Here is a 20686-nt window from a genome sequence, read left to right on the forward strand (position 1 = left end):
CGTTAGGAGCTTAAGCCAACTTCTATGAGCTCTTAGAAGAATCTTTTTAACTGATGGATGAAATCTAACTCAAAGAAGGCTAATCTACTTGCAGAAAGAAACTGGAAAGTTGAAAGGAAACGTAAACGCTAGCAAACCCTAATTTTATCATCTAGTCCTACTGATGCAAAAAAGAGGATGCAAGCCACTGAAATAGGTGCCATTACTTCTAGGAAGGTAAAATACATGTGTCTAAGCTACTTCTATCTGAAGAAAACATCTTTTTGTATTTTTGAATAAGTTGTCAAAATTATCATGCATGCAATTTAACTGTTGTTTACTGTGCAGAGGTGGATTGGCGAGAGGAAATGCTTGGAGGAGGTCGGGAAGGTTCAGAGAGGGCCTAAGGGGTCCCTAACACCCTTCTAGAGAGTTTCACAAAGTTTGGCTATCAAGAAACCTCATTTGTGAGCTTCTACAGGAAGTCTGTAGGGGTTCTACAAGATGTTCTGGAATTTATACAGGATGTTTTGTAACTTTCTACAGGATGTTCTGAAAAGTGGATTTTGTAGGGTTGATGGAGGAGAAATGGTGGGAAAGTGGAAATGGGGGTTGGATAATGATGTTAAGGGGTTTAGGACCTGGCGCATGAGGCTAAGGAGCGATTGGATTTGGTTCAAGGATGGAGGAAGCGATGATGCACAAGAATGTAGAAATTAGGGCAAGGTGGGAAAAGTATGGAAAATGAAGGGTAGGAATCATGGATTAAGGGTTGGAGCAGATTATCTGATGGATGAAAGGTAGATAGAGAGGTAATATAGGTGATCTGCACACAATTTTCTAAAACTGACCAAACAAAGGCTATGCAAACCCAAGATCTAGCTATCTTGACCTAATTTGACCTAAATAATAGCAAGGAAAATGGACAGCAGTTTATTTGCAACAAAACAATGTGAAATGCTATGAAAACTAAGTAATCAAGACTCTGAACATGTAACCAACTTCTGCAAATAAAAATCGAACACTAATGATTGCATGGCGAAGCAAAGGCTATGTTTTTGTTGGCAACAAGGTCACCTTGATCCCAGCTCCTGATCCCACTGAGGGAGAGGTGAAATCAGAGGTGCTTGATGGCCTTTTTCTGAAGCTCTTCCTTGTTAATAACCTATCAACTCAATCTGAACATAAAAAGTCTTTTTAATCATCAAAAGCAATCTAAATAACAAAGCAAGATTTAAATCTAAATAGCAGATTTTATTCTAAGAATGCAGCAAAGACACATGAAAGTAAACAAAAGAGGTACTGGGCACTTGAGATGGGCCCAACCCTAAGAGCTACAGCCTCCTAAGAGAGATTTAGAGCTGGTGCAAAGCTGGATTCATCTTTATTGAGCAAGAAAATAAGAGTTACATCAAAAACTGTCCACAAGGGAAAGCTTGAAAATGTGCTGAAATGCAAAGCTAATCTACTGACTAAAATCGAACTACAAACTAGCTAACTTCTGCCTACAAAGTGACTAACTGAAATGAGGCCCTAAGCCCTCTTATTTATACAAATTGAGGACCCAAACAACCCTCCTAAAATTTAGGAACTCGGCTGCCAAAACTTGTAGTTAACAGCACTTTTACTAGCACTTGCTCGATTGCCCTTGTGATAATTGATTTGGTGGCCCTTGAACTCCGAGCTGATGGTGGAGAATTCGAGGTAAGGGCCCATAAATGAAGGGGACACCTTCCTACAAATCCTCTCCCTTGTTCTCCCACAAATTTGACTGCCAAGTGCTCATTAAAACCTTTGATTTTGTCTCCAAATTGACCAAAAAGACTACACAAAGCACACATTAGACTTGTTGGCATAATGACTAACCCAATTCACTCTATTGGCATAAATATAATAAAAAAAATGCAATAAACTGATGAGAATGGTGGATTAAGTCGAATTCAGAGGTTGAATGAGCCCATATAATTATCTATTTTTGGGACTCATCACATGGCACATGCATGTGGTTTCTTGGTTATCATTTATCACTTGCATGGAGGATTGCCTAGATTGACAATGGATTTGCCTAACCTTTCCATTTCCTAGATAGTTAAGGAGATTGTGTGTTTATTTCCTTGTTTTGTTTTGGTTGGTTCTCATGTTTCCTTAGCTTGGGTTGAGTTATTAGTTCATGGAGCCTTGGTTGGACAAAATCTTTGGAAGCCCTATAATGGCTTGGGTTGAGTTACTAGTCCTGGAAGCCCTGTAACATCTTGGGTTGAGATACTAGTCCTGGAAGCCTTGGTTGGACAAATGCTCTGGAAGCCCTTGGTTGGTTGAGTTACTAGTCATGGAAGCCCTGGTTGGACAAATGCTCTGGAAGCTTGGAAAATGTTGTGGGTTGAGTTACTAGTCCTGGAATCCTTAGTTGGACAAATGCTCTGGAGCCCAATAGTAGCCATGGGTGGAGTTACTAGTCCTGGGAGCCAGTTGGAACAAACGCTCTGGAGCGCTGGAAGGCTGGGATATAGACCGATCGGATGATGGTTTTGGTGATGTCTGATCATGAGGTGGAATCACTGTTTGACGGGTTGAGGTGGATGGCCTCTGGAAGCCCTAGATGGTTTTTTATTGATGTGTTCTATGAGATCCCACATTCATGCTTGGAATATGGCACGAGGCTGAATGACTGAAGAGAGATTTGGCTCAGCCATTCTACGGTTGAGTGGAACGTGGAAGTCCCATGCTCGGTTTGGATTTTGCATCATTAATGAAAGGTTATTTCTCCTGGTATTTATATGAGTATTATGATGGATTATAAGTGTTGTATATGGTTGTGATTTCATTGATATTTCTATCCCTATTATGCTAGTTATGTATATGTTTTATGACAACAGCTATGTATGGCTCTCATCATGTTTTTACTTGTAAATGAATGAACAATGTATCTATGACCTAATGGATGGAATGACAGTTAAAGTGATACAGAAATAATGCTTCATGGAAAATATCATATAAGTATGAGACCCCTATGCTCAGATTTGTTATTTACACATGTAGGTTGCATATTTACTAAGTGCTTGACAAAATGTTTGTCATGGTTAGGCTTGTTTAGGTCAATCCCTTAATCAAGTTTTGCGTTAGTGGCTTTGCCTCGGTGTCATTTATTTTCTTGGAAAGTCTCATCAAGTTCTAGGCATTAGTTTTGAGACTAGCCGTGAAAAAGTGGCTTAAATCTCGCAGTCTCTAGCACAGAACTGGCTGAAAAAGATTGCAGTCTCTCACTTGTAGGCATTATGGGAGCGACTATAGGGTTCCAGTCACATGCATGCCTTGTCATGGGAGCGAATTTGGGTTCAGTTCATTGAAATGCTAGGTTAACTTAGGTGTTGGGCACCTAGAGTGGTGGATTAGCTCCTAGGGGTCCTGAAGCACCTGAGGGAGGTTTGTAAGGTCCTCTTTTGTCGACTCCATTTCCTTAAGGTTACCTATGAGGTTGAGTCCTATCATAGTGGCCTCTCATCGCATGTTTACCTTGGCTGGCCAGTTGCTTGGGTAGATGTGGGAGGAGGGTGTTACAGAGTGGTATTAAGGCATGGTTGCGCTCTCCTTGGGCTATGAGTTCATTGTGCTTTCATGTTGGTTGCATATGTGTTCCTTATGCATGTAGTCCATGTGCTTGTTGCATTTGCTTGGTGTTGATCATGGTTGTAGTGATGTCGCCATGTGAAGGTTGAAGGTGTTGTCGTGGAGTATGTCTTCATGTGTATATGGTTGATTATGCATTGTTATGCACATCAATGTTCACATGTTATCAAATGCACGTGAGGTGGTTGTTTTTGTCATGCACAAGGTCATGGTTTGTGTAGTTGATATGGTCATGTATTGATGACTCGAATCTAGCTAGAATGGTGTGTATATGGTTTTGCACTCATGTGTTATATGTCTATATGTTGTCATTATGCATGTATGGTCTTGGTTATAATCATGCATAGTAGGTTAAACATGCCTTGTGAAGTCATGGTATGCAATTTAGATCATCATGGTGATATTGGTTGTTATGATGCTAATATGTTGGTTGAGATAGAGCAGGAGTTGTAGATCAACATAATAAGATTGCGGCATTGGACTTTGGGGTAAGAGCATATCATCATACATGTATTGTATGATTGGTATGCAGGTATGTAAGTCAAGGATTGTTATATGCATTAGGGTTATATATGTTACGTTTATGTACATGTATTTTGATGTTATGGTTACATACATAATAGATGATAGTTGATTAGTGTAGTTATATGCACGAGTCAAATAGTCATGAATGATAGTAACCTGTTGTGGTATATATATATATATATATATATATATACATATCTATATATATATATATATATATATATATATATTTAACTTGAGGATTATGTTATATGTTGTTGATGAGTATGTTATAGATTAACTTTTTGTTGTTGTATGCTAGTAACTTGATGATTAGGGTTATTTCATTAAGATCTTGATGTTATATGTATTGTGTTAACCTAGATTGGCCTATGCAGATGATTATGGTTACGATATTTAGGTATGAGTCAACATAATTGTGATATGGTGTTGTAATAATCTAGATTAACTTTTCATATGTGTGAATGATAGTTGTGTATGAGTTATGATGTAAACATGTCAACTAGTGACTATTTTGGATATCATGAACTTATTTATGTTGAGTTAATATGTTGTGAAGTTAAATCATGTTAACTAGATTGATTGTGCATACAAGATAGCCTCCCCTGAGATACATTAAGATATGAGTTTTCTTATGTCGTATATTTGGTGTTGGATTGTTTAATTATGTCGTCTAATTGATTAATTTAACATGGTATGTTTGCAAATTGGTTGAATGTTTGATTAATCACATGATATGAGTATGTGTTCAAATGATCTTGTTTTAAGATGGTCGTACTAACACATATATGTTGAGACAATTGATATGTACTTGAATGTAGTTGACAGTTGTCGCATTACGTCTAATGACTATGAGTTGACTATGGATTATGACATGGTTGTTAGTCTTGGTAAAGGTTGATTTCGAATTGATAGATATGATAGCCTCGATATTTGGAACATGTGGTTAACATGTGTAAACAGTTGTAGGAAACATGCTTGGTATTAGCGTGACAAGGTAACACTTGATGTGTTTATAAAAATAATAGTTGAGTGATGTGACAATACATGGTAAGCCTCAATTGTAGCAAGGTAAATGGTAAAAGAAGGGAATTGGGCAAGAATTAATTTGGCTATGTTTATGAACCTTAATTCCAAACAAATTAGTGTTTTTCACACTGAAATTCTTCTTAACCTTGATTTCGTATGGCATTATGTGGATATGTGTTATATTCATGGAAATGTACTTGATAGGTATATTAGCTAGTCTCTAGTTACAAGTGAATCTCTCAAGGGGATTAGAGTCCCTCGAGAGATGGCGTGGATGCGTTTAGTTACAAAGAAATGTGCTTAGCATTACAAGATAAGGTAATTGGTATATTGTTATGTTATATATGCATTGGGAGTTATGTGTTTATGGTAGTATGATGCAGGGGATTGCATGGCAAGGAGACTACCATGAAATTCTGAAGAAGGCTCGAGTTGAGATTTCCTTTGGAAGCATTGGGAACAATGGGGATTGATTCATGGTGCCTGTTGTTTGTCTTGTGCTTTTGGTCTTTTGCTGCTTTGTTGTGCTTGATTGTGGTTTTGTTTGCATATTGTGCATGGCCATGCCACTTTGTTTGTGGTGTCATATTACTGTTGATTTTCTTCTCGGTCTCTCCTTTATTTTTTTGAGTGTCTTGGGAATTAGTTGGGAAAGGAGGAAATTTAATGGAGCTTGGGGAGAGATGTGTGGTACCCAACATGTAATGTAGGACTCGAATGAAGCTCTGTGCACGAGTAAGCACATTGAAAGGTAAGACTATGACAGTTAGTTGGATTGATTGGGTCCATTGTGGTAAATGGATGATGACAAGACAATCATGAGAAAGGTAACCAGGAAGGGTAAAGTAAATGGATTTGAGGGGTCAGGAGCCTTGGCTGTGTTGGGAATGATTGCTCTAAATGTTGTGCGTTCTATGCACAAATAAGGAAGTTCTCTTAACCTTGACCTTATGTAATTATGTTGGGATCATGATTATGTTGATTTCTATACGTGTATACATGTATATATGTATGTCATTGATTGACTAGATCATTATATTTTATGTTGATGTTTATATGTATGTATGCATATCGTTGCCTGACAAGATCATGATTGTTTATGCTAATGCTTGTATATGTGTAAGTACCTATGTATATGCGTCATTGTCTGGCAGGGTCATCAGGGATCGTTCTTGTGGAGGAATGATTGCTTACGCAGGAAAATGACATGAAGAGGTTCCTGGTCTTACAAGGAATCAATTGGGAAGAGTAGTCATGAAAAATATATGAGGTCAGTATCATGTGGATATGAATTGATATTGTATTCTTGTATTATGCCTATGTTTATGTTATGACAGGTAATGTTGAGGGATGCATCAGCGAAATGAAAGCAGTGTGGTTTGAGACATGTTGGGACAAGCATGGATAAGACACTGGAAGCAAGATTTCTTGGTAGAGACATTGCGCTTTTGGATGTAAGGTATTATTGTAGTGCATATGTTGTATATGTTGTACATGTTGCATCTATGATGTTGTGTGCATGTAGTGTTGTATGCATATAGTGTGTACATGTTGTTATGCAATGATTATGTACAAGGTGGTACAGATGGTGTTGTGTGCATATGGTGCTCTGCGCATTTTGGATATGCGGTGCTGTGTACAGATGATGCTATGTACATGTTGGATATGCAATGCTATGTACATGTGGTGTTGCGTGCATGTTGTACATGTAGTTTTATGTACATATGGTGTTGTTTGTATGATTTTACAAGTGGCGCTCTGTGCATGTGGTGTTGTGTACATGTTGCACAAGTGGCGTTGTGTGTAGATGGTGTTGTGTACATGTCGTGCATGTGGCACTGTGTACAGGTGGTGTCGTGTACATGTCGTGTATGTGGTACTATGTACATGTGGTATTGTGTACATGTTGTACAGGTGGTGTAGTGTACATGTGGCATTGTATACACGTTGGGCAAGTGGTGTCATCTACATGTGATGTTTTGTACACATTGTGCAGGTGGTTGTAGTGTACAAGTGGTACTATGTACATGTGGTACATATGGTATTGGTGTACGTGTGGTATTATGTGTGTGTCGTACATGTTGTGTCGTGTACATGCGGTACTATGTATGTGCATTGTGTAGTCATCGTATCGTGACATGTGTATTCGTTGTGTGGTACTCTGTGTGGGTACATGTATTGTGTGGCGTTGTACGTCATGTATAGATGTATGAATTGTGTTGTATATTAGGTGTATGTGTATGAATTTTGAGGTGTCGCGTGTTATGTGCAGATGTATGTCTTGTGATGTACATTATGTACGTATACATGTTGTGTTGTGTCGTACATCGAACGTAGGAGTATGTATCGTGTTGTGTTGTACACTGGGCGTAAGTGTATATGTTGTATGTTAGGTGTAAATGCATGTATTTCATGGTGTTGTATGTTGTGTGTGGTGGTATGGGTGTGAGGTACACTATATGTGTGTGCACACGATTGGAGAAGGCACTAGGTGTTTGTCAGGTGCAACAACCAATCCAGAGTGCGTAGGAAATAAGGACAAAGGTGGAAGCCGTGGATTGATTAAAGGATAAGTATCAATATTTTATTTCAATTTTATTATGCATGTGATTTATGATTCTAGTCTATGATGATTACATGTGATCTATGATTCTGGTTTATGATGCTTACGTGTGATTTATGATTTTGATCTATGATGGTTGTGTTTCAAGATAACCTGATGTGATATGTTATAAATGATTATTTGGTCAAAGATGTTAATTTGACTTGTTGTGATAGGAAGCAAACATAATTGCAAATGTACTTTATTGACGAACTACCAATGAGGTATGATTTGAAGTTATTTCAATTTATTTTGAATCTAATGGAAGATATGTGCTTGGTATAGGAAGCACGAAAATGCTTAGTTGGATGGTTGAAATCGACTGAAGAATTCGTAGTAGAAGCAAAAGAAATTGGAACATGCAACAATATGTTGGTAAATCACTTCAGGAGTAGGGCCATTATGGGACATTAGTACCCATTAGTGACCATTAACTGCCATGAGCATGCTATGATCAATATGATGATTTTAAGGCAGGGATATGCCTTGGTTTTTGTTTCTTCTGATGCAAGGAAGCCTTGCCAAGGGATGGATTGCCCGGATGGAGGTGCCAATAGAACTTGGAAGGTGAGTGATTGCACGGAAGGGGATGACCGGATTTCCCGAGGGACTGTGTAGCAGAGAAGGGAAGGCTGAGGATATATTTGTTTTGGTCATGAACATTGCTAGATGGAATTATATGCACATTGGGAGTGTGCCCTGGAACAATGAGTCGGTAAATGTTCACTGAGAGGACAAGTGGCGTCGGATTGTAGCATTGGACATTGGATGCATATTTGAATTTGTAGTGGATTTTGGACTTCCTGGGAAGGAGGAGAATCCTGGTATTACCTTGAGGGTGGAGGTGTGAGCCTCTGGATTCCCTTGTTGCAGATGCAGACATCATATCATTTTATTTGTTGGTTGAGCAAATGTATATATGTGTATATTATTGTAAATACTGTATCAAGTTGGTTTATAAAGCTCCACAAGCAGTATGGTTATTTGTTGGGTGAAGCAAATGTGTATGTGTGTATATGTGGTCATTATTGTAAATATCATAATGAGTTGTGTTATAAAGCTTCAATAAACAATATGTTTGTCATTTTTCAATAGTGGTTATTGTAAATACTACAACGAGCTGTGTTATAAAGCTCCATGGGCAGTATGTTTTATTTTCAGCAGTCTTGTTGGTTATAGGTGTCATTGAACACCGAGGACAATGTTCCCCCAAGGGGGAGGGTTTTGTAACAACCCTGGTGAATTCCATGCAAATATATAAGGCCACAGATGATGGGACACGTATTCCAAGCTGAATGGTGGGGGAAATATCTAGTGGGTGTTGATTTGGTTTATTATGGATAAGGAAATTGGGAAAGGCAATGGTTAAGGCTTTGGAAAGGAAAAATGGCATTTTTGGCACATTTATTTGTGAAAATAAAGGAAATTAGGAGAAAAGGAAGGTGAAAGGTCACAGGTTGCATGTGAGGAGGAAATTAAAGGAAAATAATGGAAAATGAAGAAAATAGAGGCCTCATTGATAAAAAGGCTTCTAAGGATCAGTTGGTAATATTTTGACAGGTTTGGTGGTTCTCTCTTATATTTTCTCTCTCTCATACTCTTGGATACTTAGAGTTTTCTTGGAGAACTCTTCGAGGGTGTGGAATACTTGGATTTTTGGAGTAAGAAGGCAAAGGAAGAGCAGGAAAGTGCAAGAGGGCATTGAGATCAGCCACTACAATAGTTGTGTTTGCAGGTACTGAGTTGCATGTATGTTTTCCTCACTAGTTTTGGCATTCATGGCACATGCATGTGGTTTCTTGGTTATCATTTGTCACTGGCATGGAGGATTGCTTGGATTGACAATGGATTTGCCTAGCCTTGCCATTTCCAAGATCGCCATGGAGATTGTGGGTTTATTTCCTTGTTTTATTTTGATTGGTTCTCATGTTCCCTTAGCTTGGGTTGAGTTATTAGTTCCTGGAGCCTTGGTTGGACAAATGCTCTGGAACCCCTATAACGACTTGGGTTGAGTTACTAGTCCTAGAAGCCCTGGTTGGAAAAATTTTCTAGAAGCCCTATAACAACTTGGGTCAAGTTACTAGTCCTGGAAGCCTTTGTTGAACAAACGCTCTGGATTCCCTTGGTGGATTGAGTTACTAGTCCTAGAAGCCCTGGTTGGAAAAACGCTCTAGAAGCCCAGAAAATGCAGTGGGTTGAGTTATTAGTCATGGAAGTGTTGGTTGGACAAACACTCTGGAGCCCGACAATAGTTATGGGTTGAGTTACTAGTCCTAGGAGTTGGGTTGGAACAAACACTCTAGAGCTCTAGAAGGCTGGGATAGAGACCGATTAGATGATGATTTTGGTGATGTTCGACCGTGAGGTGGAATCACTGTTTGATGGGTTGAGGTGGATGGCCTATGGAAGCCTTGGATGGTTTTTGATTGATGTGTTCTATGAGATCCCACATTCATACTTGGAATATGGCACGAGGGTGAACGACTGAAGAGAGATTTGGCTCAACCATTCTATGGTCGGATGGAACGTGGAAGTCCCATCCCGGGTTTGAATTTTGCATCATTAATGAAAGGTTATTTCTCTTGGTATTTCTATGAGTATTATGATGGATTATATGTGGTGTATATGACTGTGATTTCATTGATATTTTTGTCCCTATTATGTTGGTTATGTATATGTTTTATGACAACAACTATGTATGGCTCTCATCATGTTTTTACTTGTAAATGAATGAACAATGTATCTATGACCTAATGGATGGAATGGCAGTTAAAGTGATAAGAAAACAATGCTTCATGGCGAATATCAGATAAGTATGAGACCCCTATGCTCAGATCTATTATTTACACGTGTAGGTTGCATATTTAGTAAGTGTTTGACAAAATGTTTGTCATGGTTAGGCTTGGTTAAGTCAAGCCCTTAATCAAGCTTTGTGTTAGAGGATTTTACTTGGTGTCATTTATTGTCTTGGAAAGTCTCATCAAGTTCTAGGCATTGGTTTGGAGACTAGCCCTGAAAAAGTGGCTTAAATCTCGCAGTCTCTGGCACAAAACTGGTTGAAAAAGACTGCAGTCTCTCCCTTGCAGGCATTGTGGGAGAGACTATAGGGTTCTAGTCACATGCATGCCTTTCATGGGAGTGGCTTTGGGTTTAGTTCAATGAAATACTAGGTTAAATCAGGGGTTGGGCACCTGGAATGGTGGATTAGCTCATGGGGGTCCTGAAGCACTTGAGGGAGGTCTGTAAGGTCTTGTTTTGTCGACTCCATTTCCTTAATGTTACCTAGGAGTTTGAGTCTTATCATAGTGGCCTCTCGTCGCATGTTTACCCTGACTGGCCAATTGCTTGGGTAGATGTGGGAGGAGGGTGTTACATTTTCCTTCAGTAACATAAACAACCGATTTATCTTCAACAACAGAATTATCATCATTGAGAGAAGGAAAACCCATAGACTGATCTAATATAAGAATCCCCCCTTCAAGATGTGGAATAATATTATCTGATTCATAATAAAACTTTTGAGGCACAAAGCATTTGTTCTATTCTTTCATTAATTTCCTCCCAGGGAATTCTACAATTTGCAACAATATGTCTAATTTTACCACATTTGAAGCATTTTATAGTTGTTTCATCAGAAAAAATTCTTTGTTTATCATTCTGTTGTCTATCTCCTAAACATTTCTGCCCCCCTTGCCTCTATAATTCTTCCTACCTCGACCCTTATTGCCCTTAGTATTTTTGATAGATTCTTCTTAAGGTTTTTGGTCTTTTTGAGAAAGATATAAGGCTTCAGTAATAGAATTATGTAATGTTTCTTTCTTTCCAAAAGCCTTCTCTCTTTTTGCAATTTTCCCTACTAATTTGTCAAAATCTAAATCTTTTAATTACCCACTAGTTTGGAGAGATTCCAAGTAGTGTGAATAACTAGGGTAAAGAGATTTTATAAAGGCAATAAGTTGTAGATCAACTTTAACTCCAGTAGATTCAATTTCGTGATTGATGGCTTTAATTTCAGAAGCAAATTTTAACGAATCATTATCTTTCATTTCTATATTATCTAATTGCAACAATATCTGTATTATCTCCAATTCAGAATATGAATCATAAAGCTCTTTTAATTTTGTTATGGCATCATACACTGTTTTACTTTGAGCAATATATCTACTTACCTCTTATGAGGCGAAGTGGAAATTAAGGCATATGCCTTCTTATCCTTACTTTTCCAGATTGCTAACTGTTTCTCCTCATTCGGCTGATCTGGTGCATTCCCTTCTTTTCCTTCACAAACTCCATCCCACAGATCACTAAAAATAAGTGTGTTTTTAATCTTCCTGAACGATTTCTGGTAATTTTCCTTTTCGGACAAAACAATCCCAATTAAAGATACCAAGGAGTTCATTTGCAGATAATTTTATAGAACTACCAAAAAAAATCCGGTTTGATCACAGGCACAAAACTTCTTTTTAAAAAAATTATGTTTCAACCACAACCATAGGCACAAATTTCCTTTAAAAAAAACTCTTTTTTTTTTAAACTTACATATTAGTTCATCTGTCCGCTCCAATCCAAAAAAAAGGTAGTCACCTCTACAACGCAGACACGGGGAGTCACCTTTGCACCGCAGACACATGCAATCACCTCTGCACAGGGTTCAATGCTTTGCCACAACACTGCAACAGTGGATGAGTTTACACTGAGCACGCCTTGTCTCCCTATCTTGGCTATAACCTTCAGTATAACCTCAAATGAGTTCTTTCCAATGTGGTGGTCTTCAACATAGTGGTTGGCCCTCAAACTTGTGGTAGTCTATGAAAATTCCACAATTTATGTGGCAAGTTCGATCAACTATAGGCTTATGCAAAAAGGAAGTCAAGGTGGTGCTATACAACACTCCAAACGCTGGCAGTATTTCTTTGCCACAACGCCGCAGAGCCTCCACAATCACAACGATTTCACCTTTGCACACCACCGACTCTCCTCAGGACACCATCGATAATTCCTGGGAGATTCAAGAAGTCGAACTGGTTAGGGGCATCACCATGCCCTGGAAAAGCCAATGTCGAATCAATGGCCTGCTGGTCAATAATTCAAACATTAAATTTGAATATGACATGAAACCACTCAACCGCTCTTCAAAAACCATTCAAACCAATTTCTCTGGGTCGTTAATGGAGTTTGATCCAACCTCTGATACCATTGTTATAAAGTCTGGAGAATTCCATGACCAAAATGTTGTGTTCTACATTGTCTTATTAATCAATGAAGGTTACATTTATAATTTAAAGAGACAATTATGTCTCCATAACTATAAAAAAATTGGAAATACCTAATCCATACCTATATACTTAATCATAACTATATACGACAAATCCCGAAGGGTTATAACAAAAATGTTAATAAGACGTATACTTTCAAAATAACACAGATGCATATGTACTCTAAAGCTAAATAAGCACTGCTCTTGTGCACAATCTACTAATATCAAATTGCACGTGCACTAACTCCAAAATAGTTTAAAACACATTACAATTTTAAAGATCCCTCCACACTTCCCTAATTCGGCTCAAATCCTGCACATCCCTCATTCTGCATATGGATTTGTTCTCTACATAACCACCGCACACACAAAATCACCTCTGCACAACTTCATCCACACAACTACTTCCAAACTCAACAATGCCCTTCGATCAATCATTGACATTGATATGGGTCCCATATATGGTGGGAAGGAAGATTTCATTGTGAAATATGTTCCTAAATAAGAATTAAAGAAGAGATTTATATATTTATTATTTTAATAAACTTTGGAAAAAACTTTCAGCATAGTGAAAGCTCTGCGCACATGTATTTGTTCTCTGCACATGCTTCCTCTGAATAACATAGTCCATTGTGTGCAAAAATATCTCAAGCTTTCATTATATGAACCTCCGCACTTAGTAGAATCTATTAATAATAAAATAAGCACTGCCCTTGCACACAATCTACTAATATCAAAACACATTACAATTAAAAAGTTTCCTCTACACTTCCCTGATTCCGCACAAATTTCCTCCACACAACTACTTCCACACTCAGTAATGCCCTTCGATTTGTCATTGACATTTGAAACTGATATTAATTAATGCATACATTATGAAATACGTTCCTAATAAGAATTAAAAAAGAGATTCGTATATATATATATATATATATATATATATATATATATATATATATATATATATATATATATATATATATATATATATATATAATTTTAATAAACTTTGCACAAAGCTTTTGACATAGTCAAAGCTCTATGCACATGCATTTTTTCTCCATACGCGCTTCCTCAGAACTGTCAGCTCCGCACAACCACCTTTGCACAACTTCCTTCGCACAACTACTTCCATAGTTGCGAAATACGTTCTTAAATAATAATTAAAAAAGATATTTTCATATTTATTATTTTAATAAACCTTGCACAAAGCTTTCCACACATTTTGGGAATAAGGAACTCAACTAACACCAATGACTAACATGTACGAGTTCCTTTCAATGCAAAGATTGAATTGACTCACTTCGTTTTACAGCACAACGATTCTTCTTCACATGAACTGAAAACATAGTTTATTTAGCACCCCCATCTATGCAAAGGAGCCCCAGTCTCCTCACACATACTTGTTAATAATATTAATTGAAGATTTGTTTAGCACCCCCCACCCATGCAAAAAACCTACAACTGCATGTCACATGGATTGAAAACAAAATTTATTTCATATTGCACAATAAGAATAACTTTTACAGTCCAAAGATTATGATAATTGTTAAAAAAATGATACTAGCTCCCTCTACACTCCCGTCAATGTCATAACACCCCCGTCTATGCAAAGACTCCAAGTTCTCCCGCACATACTCTGTCCTCCGCATAATAAAAGTTCCGCACAACGAAACCGTACCAACTACTACATCGTTGATTAATGTCATAACACTCACTATGCAAAGGACCTCAGTTTTCTCGCACATACTCCGTCTTCCGCAAAAGGAAACATAATAATATTGATTCTACATTTGTTCAGCCCCCCTTTGGAGCCTATGCAAACAACCTGCAACCGCATCAATTCTTGCATCATTGAGTAGAGCACTAACATAACAATGTCCTACAACCACATCAATTCCGATATCATTGAGTAGAGTATTAACATAATAATGTTAGTGTCAAAGCACTCACCAACGCAATGACCACTCACAAAATTAATTGTCAAGCACTTGAAAAGAATGAAAATAAAACACCATTCACTAGGGGAATTATGTCTCATCAGAGCTTCCTCAACCAATGAGAAATTAGAAATAACATTTATTGAAAATTCAAAAAATATTTTTAAATTTATGCAAAAATAGAAATATTAAGCATTTTCTCGAAACTTTGATTAAAATTGTAAAAACACAGCGAAATAATGCATAGTCAACACAACTTGAGGCTATAGCCCATGGCGAGGCAGAGACTGTTAATAATAAAATTTCTATATATTATATAAAATAACTAGAAAATTATTTTTTATTGTTATAGTACTTCAAATATTATATAAAATAACTAGAAAATTATTTTTTATTGTTATAGTACTTCAAGTATCATTATTTTACATTTTGACTTTTTTATTGTTAAGGATTAATTTCAAATGAAGTAAATATTTGTTTTTTTTTTCTCGGCAAATGCTAATTCTATTAACTGTAAAACAAAGTAAAAATACAAGGGGTCGAGGCCTCGGGAATCATCATCTGAGAGCACTCAGAACATCAAAAACTGTCCTAGGTGAAGGAAAACCAGATACCATAAGCAAGAGTGCAGATATAGACACCAGGAATTAACCAAGATAACATGAGGATGAGGTGATATAATTGTCTGTCTAGAGCGCATAACCAGAGAACGAGACCAAAGCATTGCTCAAAATTCCAGAAGATCTTTACATTGCGGCATATCATGGAGAGAAATAAGACCGCCTGTCTGAAGAGGCCGAACCAGAACAGCATCCATAACCGCCGGAACTTGATCATATTAGTCATCCGCAAAACCGAAATGGAATGGGCCCAGATGGCCTCAAATTGCTGCGTCCTCATTCTGAGGCTCCTCCACCACCGGGCAAGCATTATCCTCCCATTCATCATCATATCCAACATTTTCGTCGCCTGGGTGCCTCAACAGGGGACGCGAATCACTATCATTATCTTCCCAGTTCCTCTGGCCAGCGGCATCTAGAGGCAGAGAGGCACTGGGAGTGTCGCTCCTTTCAAGCTTCTCCCCCTTACCTTTCTCCAGGCTTTCCCTTTCCATTACCTGCATGTTGCTCTGACTACCGGCCTCTCTGAAAGCCCCCTGAGGAGGCTCAGACATCATACGCACCCTAATTGGAGGCGGAGATTCTTCTTCAGAGAAGAGAATAGTGATATTGGCAGTGATTACAGGCCTATTAAGATTGCTTTGAAAAGTAAAATGATTGGTCTGAAACCCATGATACGGAGTTGGTCTGCGAGCAAGATTCACAGAGCGGGCCGCCTGCGGTCTACCACGCCCTCCACGACTCCCCCCGAAACGGCTCCTCATACTGTGGCGTACCATGATGAGGAGATTAAGGAGAGGCAGATAAAAGAGAGTAGTTATACAACACAGGAAATCGGAGGCAGATACAAGAGAGTAGTTATACAACACAGGAAACGACTTTAGACAAAGACAACAGGCCAGTAAGTGCGAGGAGAGCGGCACAGGTCGAATGGCAGGGGCATTTGAGAGCTGACCAATGATTCCAGAGACAAATCTGCTATCGAAACACACAACTATCCCAAGCCTGAGATAAACAGAGAACGGAATGCACACAGAGAATTTACCTTTGTTTTCAGAGACCAGCCTGCCCCACAGACCTGCATCCAGCTTCGGCTAGAGACAAGAAGGCGGAACGCTAGCAGTGGGAAGGATAGCCCAGAACGCCATGGTTATAATAGCCAGCGCCTTACCTTGGACAGGGCGAGTAGTAAATACATAGAGCATGCCAAATCTTTTGCTCTGCAGAATATCCATCAAGAACCAAATGAACTTCTGGATTGTCGCGCTCATGAACCAAATGAACTTCTGGATTGTCGCGCTGGTCTGCATCTGGTAGTACCATGCTCGTCCGTCTGTCCAATAAATCATTAAGTCTCATTTATTTCACCCGCATCCGAGTGAAGTAAATATTTGTTAAAATTACATGTTTAAATTATTTTATTCTATGTATTCAATTTTTTTTCCGAGAGGTTCATGCATTTAAAAATGTAATTTAAAAAAAATGAAAAAATAAACATCTTCTCTAAAAGGATGCAATCTTTGAAAGTGCCATTTTTAAAATTTTTCATTATAAAAAAATTACACTTTTGACTCTCACTGAATCTCTCATTAAAAATAATTTCAACATTTCTCCTGCTTGAATATACCAGTCAACTCTAACATTACTCTTCACAAAGAGGGTTAAAAAGGGTTAAGATAACCCGAAATACTATATGCATGTTGTGAGTTGATCAAAATTATATAAGTGCTGAAAGTTTGGGTACAAAACTTGACAAATCCAATGTAAATTGTGAACCGAAAAAGCCATACTCTGATACCATGACTTCGTTTAAAAACAATATACACCACCCCAAATATATCTTCATGCCCTAAACCATAAACCACGTGACGTTCGTAGAGTCAAGATTGAAGATTCAGACATGTGAAAATCTTCAACTGAAGCTCTCAGCCGCACCTGCTTTCATGGCGATGGCAACTCCTATGGCCTCCCACAGATTATGGCAATGGCGCGCCTTTCATTCCTGTACTACTTTCCATCGCATTCACACCACACAATCGCCGTTTCTTAGCATCTCCACATATCGGGTTCACGTCGCAGCAAGAAATTTAAGCCTTGCGGTCAGCGCAGTTCCCCTGCTCACCTCCAGTCCTCAGACTGATGAACAGCAGCAGAAAACCAATAATAGTAATAAGAAGGATCAGTTCTTATTGGGAAAATCAGAAGGTGAACTCCGAAAACTAGCCAAGGAGCTGGGCCAGGTAAGTACTCTGTTCCTACATTATGTGCAGCCTCTATGTGCATGTTTTCCAAGCAACTTCCTCCCCTCCCTTTTTTTTCAGAATTGTTGCTAAATGTAATATTAACACTAGAAGTCTATGCAATATGTATTATCATTAGGGGTGGTTAAATTGATCTTCCTTGTTTATATATTTATTATCATTAGGGGTGGTTAAATTGATCTTCCTTGTTTATGTATGTATTATCATTAGGGGTGGTTAAGTTGATCTTCCTTGTTTATATATGTATTGTAATTGAAAGTCTGGTTTGCTTTCTTACAGCAAACATACCGAGGAAAACAACTACATGATTTACTCTACAAAGCGAAGCTCAAAGACCTTGATGAACAGAATCAGTGTATGTTTCCTTTCAATCCATCTAGCACCGTTGAACTGATTTTAGTTTACTGGCAGTGAAATATAGAGTAAGACACTTAGTTGTGGGGATTCTCAGCAGCTTAACGAAGCAAGCGCATGAAAGCTTGCATTTTTGAGGCATCCTTTGATGTCCAAACCTTAGGTTTACTTCTTGTACGGAAATTAGTGAACATTTCAAAAGTTACCACTGGATATTTTCAAAACATTTCTTTATCAAGAATGTGTTCAGATCACTTGCCATTAAGATGTCTGAAATGAACAGATTTATCGAGCGTTTAATCTTATTTTGTGGACTGTTGAGTTTGATTCCTTTCTGCTTGCAAACATAATAAAATAGTTTGACGCTTTTTTAACGTTTTCATTAAAATCTTTTACTGTGTGCATCTGTTCTTTTATAAAGATGCAGAGTGCTAGGTTTGTAGTCGAGGTTTGATCAAAGCTTACAGGTCCACTTCATTGGCACAAATGTGATCAGTACCACTTAAATTTCGGGAGGATCTTAAGAATGCGGGATGGAAGGTTGGGCGATCATCAATTCATCATGCTGTGAGCTCTGCAGATGGAACTGTAAAGGTGAACTCTTGTCTTAATGCACTTTCTGTAATACCCCAACTTTGAGCTTGTAAAACTAACATGCCGTGTAAACTTTTCATAATTTCATTTAATAAATGTACCTTGATGGGACCTCAGAGAGAAATTCCTGCATAAATGTACCTTGATGGGACCTCAGAGAGAAATTCCTGCATGAGGGAAATAAAGTAGTCTTCATGATGCCGAGATTTTGATGTTAAATATAATGAAAGAAGGTATAGACTATAGGGAAAATCCTATTTCCACTACTATAGGATCATTAATGTGCTCTTACATGCGCAGGAGATAGACTTTTATAACACGCGCAGGGGTAACGCGCCGTTTTTATTTTTCTTATCTAGTTATAAACGTCTATCTCCCGCGCATGTAAGAGCGCATTAATGATCCTATAGTGGTGGAAATAGCATTTTCCTAGACTATAGTACACTTGGTTGCTACATAGTACAATGAAAAATGGGGTTTTCTTGAACTTTACAAGTCACGACATGTGGCACGCACTCAACGATCTGTCATAAATATAGATGGCCCACTATAAACACATCCCAATGTCATCGCACTCAATCTAATGATTAGACAATTATCTACTATTTTTATGTCTAAAATACCTATAAATACTTGGCTTTGAGGAAAAGAAAGAGAGAAATTGCACTTATTAAGGTGAAACCTTGCTGGAGCGAGAAATAAATAGGCATTGAGCAGTTGTTATGAGCAAATTAAGGACATTGTGGCATATTGTTGTGGATCTATGATCCTGAGAATCTGTGATCATTTTGTTTGCAATTACATCCAAGAGGAGATGACAATGGAAGATGGCTATCAAAGTATGCTTATGTATGCTTGTTCCAATGCTCAAGATTGTGTTTGAAGGGTCAAGCTACAACTGTGCAAAGAATTGTAAAAATAAACCTTCGTTCGTGAAGGATTGCGCCTACAACTGTGTGAGAAGGGTGGGAGTTAATGTAGACTCACAATTGTGTGAAGTGTTAAAGTTTGGAATTGCGCGTCAAGGGTTTGGAAGATTGTCACAACAATAGTGTTGTCCTAGTAGATGTATGATATTGTTAGATCTCACAGTGGAAAGGGTTGAATAAGCCATTGTGAACATTGACTATATTGAACTATCTTGCTGAGCTAGTGAGCCCCATGTTTGATTCCACACGGGGATGATATTGTTGGATTCACAATTACACCGAGAGGGGGGCGGGGGTGAATTAGTATAATACAATCTTTTACTTGTTTAAACATTCAAAACACTATAAAGCATCAATCTCATCAACTGAACATGAAACACCAAATATACGTGGAATCCCTTTCAGGAGAAAACCACAAAACTTCTTTAAATAATAATTCTTTGTAGGCACCAAGTTACTGTTACAATAATTTGTAGGCACCAACCTACAAGAGACACCAATCCCTTCAATTTTCAAATTTGTAGGCACCAATTCACAGGAGACACCAATTCCCAATGATTTGCAGACACCAATTTGCAGGAGACACCAATCCCCTCAATTTTGAAATTTGTAGGCACCAACCCATGGGAGACATCGTCACACCAATCCCCTTTGGTTTGCAGGCACCAACCTGTAGGAAACACCAATCTTTTCAATTACTTTGTAGGCACCAACCTACAAGAGACACCAATCATATTTGTTGCTTTGTAATTGCTTTTGCACTTATTATTGGTCGACAATGTCCAATTGGTATGCTCTACGCAAGTCATTGATCCGTTGAACTGGTAAAAAATATGCTTTTAATCTATTCTGAATCGGTCACTCAGTATGCTCTATCATTTGTTCTTCAATGGTTGAACTCTGTGATCTGCCTTGCACTATTCCACCTGCTTCTCTGAACTTTACTTCACTATTTGTGTCTGTGCATTA

The 20686-nt window shown here is 38.2% G+C and overlaps 1 protein-coding gene across 1 annotated transcript; it reads left to right on the forward strand.

Annotated features, from left to right (window-relative positions):
* Positions 1-17442: 17442 nt before the first annotated feature.
* Positions 17443-18833, forward strand: LOC149246698 (uncharacterized). Its single transcript, XM_089442273.1, has 3 exons — positions 17443-17819; positions 18120-18195; positions 18691-18833. The coding sequence occupies exons 1-3, from the start codon at positions 17523-17525 to the stop codon at positions 18831-18833; spliced, it is 516 nt and encodes a 171-aa protein (XP_089298399.1). The 5' UTR covers positions 17443-17522.
* The last annotated feature ends 1853 nt before the right edge of the window (positions 18834-20686 follow it).

The sequence above is a fragment of the Pinus tabuliformis genome, chromosome 7, assembly GCF_031772625.1.
Source record: "Pinus tabuliformis cultivar Carrire ecotype Pingquan chromosome 7, CPIR1, whole genome shotgun sequence".
Lineage (NCBI taxonomy): Eukaryota > Viridiplantae > Streptophyta > Pinopsida > Pinales > Pinaceae > Pinus > Pinus tabuliformis.

Bases quoted from the DNA above. Each gene is read 5' to 3' on its own strand.
- LOC149246698 (XM_089442273.1), top strand. From the start codon at position 17,523: ATGGCGATGGCAACTCCTATGGCCTCCCACAGATTATGGCAATGGCGC. The intron at 17,820-18,119 runs GTAAGTACTCTG...GCTTTCTTACAG, and splicing joins TAGCCAAGGAGCTGGGCCAG to CAAACATACCGAGGAAAACA. The intron at 18,196-18,690 runs GTATGTTTCCTT...AAATGTGATCAG, and splicing joins CCTTGATGAACAGAATCAGT to TACCACTTAAATTTCGGGAG.